Genomic DNA, 2,722 nt, shown 5'->3' with positions numbered 1-2,722 from the left:
GCTTGCTGCAGGGAAGCAACACCGAGGATGTTAGTACAAACTGCTTCCGCTGATAGCACCTCGCGTGCATTCTGTTGGTGGGACGTCTCAGTTCAGCAAGGGCGGCGTGCTCTTGCTATTATTTCACCTGCATGCGCCAGCACCCATCATCACAAGAGCAGGCTAACGTTTCGCATCCGCCTTGTCACTATACGTGCGCATGCTAGTCAACCAGATAACACGATCTCTCGCGCCTTGGCAGATAACGCACTTTCTGCCCAAAACTCTCCTCCGGAATGTGGACGTGTGGCAGCTGAGCCAAAGGCAGTGACGGTGTCGACGCCCTGGGGAAAAAAAATTCAGCAGCACAAATAGGCGGATTAGAGCAGTTCCGGAGTTGCCTGTATGCGCCGCACAGCCTGAACCACAGCGGGTATTACAAGGATAAGCAGTTGCGGAGAAGTGCGCACCCGTTGCGGGGTTCGCGATGTGAATGCGAATTGAGCGGGAAAATCGTCAAGGGCTCCGGTTCCTTTTTGGGGAACATCTGTGCGCTTTAGCCGAAGGAGCAGGCTTCGAATCTGAAAGAGGCACACCTACGCCTGGACGGGACACAGCACAAAGCGCATTCAACCGTGTGGTTGCACAATCGCCCCGAAGGCCGCGCACAAGGAAAATGACCGATAACCCGGCAAGCGTACGTTCATTTCAACTGACCTGTTGCAAAGGTGCAAATCTAACAGCAGAGATTAACGCTGTGAAGACTAGTCAAAAGACGCCGTTGCTAAATGCATCACCCTAGAGACAAACGCAGTGAACCCAAGCGTGGGCGCAGTGCATAAGCCAAGCAAGAGGCCCAAACAATTATCGGATGCACCATAAAGGAGCAGCAAATGCAGGCAGGGTTCGGTGGCATCGTTGGCTCACTTCCTGAGATGAGATCCACGCCATAAGCTTCACCAGCCTGAATGCGACAGCATTGCTCCACCCAATCCAACATACCGGATGCTTCCCTAAAAACACGATGTTCGTCTTCATTCAAATTCGTAATGAACACAACATACATACACATGCAGTTAAACCCGGCGTCACTAGCGTTCTCTAGAGAAATACACACTCAGCAGATCTACTTCTTGCTTGGTGTTTGAATGCTCATCTGCATACCGATTTCTGAGGTGGTGCCACGAAACATTTTGATCAAAGAACGAGAAACTGGAACAACTACAGTTCAACGTAAAGCAACAAAAAGTTATCCCGAATGCCCCGCATCGGGCGGCGGACGGCTATCCATCTCCTGCCGTTCTACCCGAACTATCTTCCAGGGGGCTGCACTGCCGCGAACCACCAACGCCTACCAACACACCATAAGAAGGTAGAAAGGACACATCCTCCCCATATGCTAACAAAACATGCGAAAAAACATTCGCTAGAAGTATACTACGCCGCTTTCACCTGCTCCTAGTTGCCTTCCCACCGGGTGGGATGGAGGCGCTTCGCCAGCGCCTCGCTAGATGCCGCAATCCGCACAAAGCAGCCCCATCCATTCGTCCGTTTAGCCAACTGAAGTTCAAATAGTGCCTAAAGAGCCTGCTCCTACATGCACATGCAGCCGCTAAGGAATCCACCCAAAACGCACTAGCTAAACGGAGGCGGACTAAACGGCCATTCAAATCCAGCTCCGCCTGCAGCGGTGAAGGTGCATTTGCGGAGGGGGCCTTGACACAGCGGTTTGCTTGCGAGCGAATGACTGGGCCCCGCACGCTGACCAACATTTCTACAGGCGGAGGAGCTAGAGCTCCAAGAATTCGCTGGGAGGCTGGAAGTGCAGTGCCGTCTCCAAAAGCTGTCTGGATTCACAGTGCCTAAAGAGCCTGCTCCTACATGCACATGCAGCCGCTAAGGAATCCACCCAAAACGCACTTTCTAAACGGACGCGGACTAAACGGCCATTCAAATCCAGCTCCGCCTGCAGCGGTGAAGGTGCATTTGCGGAGGGGGCCTTGACACAGCGGTTTGCTTGCGAGCGAATGACTGGGCCCCGCACGCTGACCAACATTTCTACAGGCGGAGGAGCTAGAGCTCCAAGAATTCGCTGGAAGGCTGGAAGTGCAGTGCCGTCTCCAAAAGCTGTCTGGATTCACAGTGGGAGAGTTGACGAACCGCTTTCCAGGTGAACGTTCCCAGCAAAACGGTCACATACATGGATGCCGTTGTGAGACTCATAATAGCGCAGTCAAGGGCTGTACTCTAATTCAGCTTAGCATTGATAGATAGTTTTATCAATGCGTCATCCTGGAAGGAGGGCGGCCCACAGTTCCGGGCCCCACCCATATAATGTGAGCAAATGGCAGGTGCCGGGTGGTGCTCCTTCGTGGATCGCTGCAACGAGCATACGAGCGAGGCAAGGGTTCCATCAACAATATATGCACGACTCTATGACAACTTCATATGCCAAAGTCGAAGCACGCGGAATCCAGGCTTCAACTGTGTGGACGGCTTGGTGCAAAAGGTCCACTATCCTATCCATTTTGGAGATACAGGGAAAAGTGCAATAGAGCGCCAATGCCGCCAGCTACTGCCGGCAAATCGCATACGTTAAAGCGCATCATGTGGATTACACTACGCCATGGGCGGGCACCTCACCCGGTTGCATGCGCCTGCTTTAGTAGGAGTGCATGTTACGCCAGCATGCAAAGAGAGCGGCAACCATTACGCTTGGGTCGTTGACGTCCGAGTTGGTTTT

General features: G+C 52.9%; 1 protein-coding gene across 1 annotated transcript; it reads right to left on the bottom strand.

The window, feature by feature from the left end:
• Nucleotides 1–1,228: 1,228 nt before the first annotated feature.
• On the bottom strand, nucleotides 1,229–2,035 carry EAH_00068050 (hypothetical protein; the record flags this gene model as incomplete). The annotated part of the gene is made up of 3 exons (XM_013392355.1): nucleotides 1,229–1,330; nucleotides 1,635–1,826; nucleotides 1,919–2,035. 3 exons carry the CDS (start codon nucleotides 2,033–2,035, stop codon nucleotides 1,229–1,231), a joined length of 411 nt encoding a protein of 136 aa, XP_013247809.1.
• Between the last annotated feature and the right edge of the window lie 687 nt (nucleotides 2,036–2,722).

Source organism: Eimeria acervulina, genomic scaffold, assembly GCF_000499425.1.
Source record: "Eimeria acervulina Houghton genomic scaffold, Eah_scaff3052, whole genome shotgun sequence".
NCBI classification, from domain to species: Eukaryota; Apicomplexa; class Conoidasida; order Eucoccidiorida; family Eimeriidae; genus Eimeria; species Eimeria acervulina.
The sequence above is the reverse complement of the archived record's forward strand: the minus strand, read 5'-3'. Positions and strand labels throughout refer to the sequence as shown.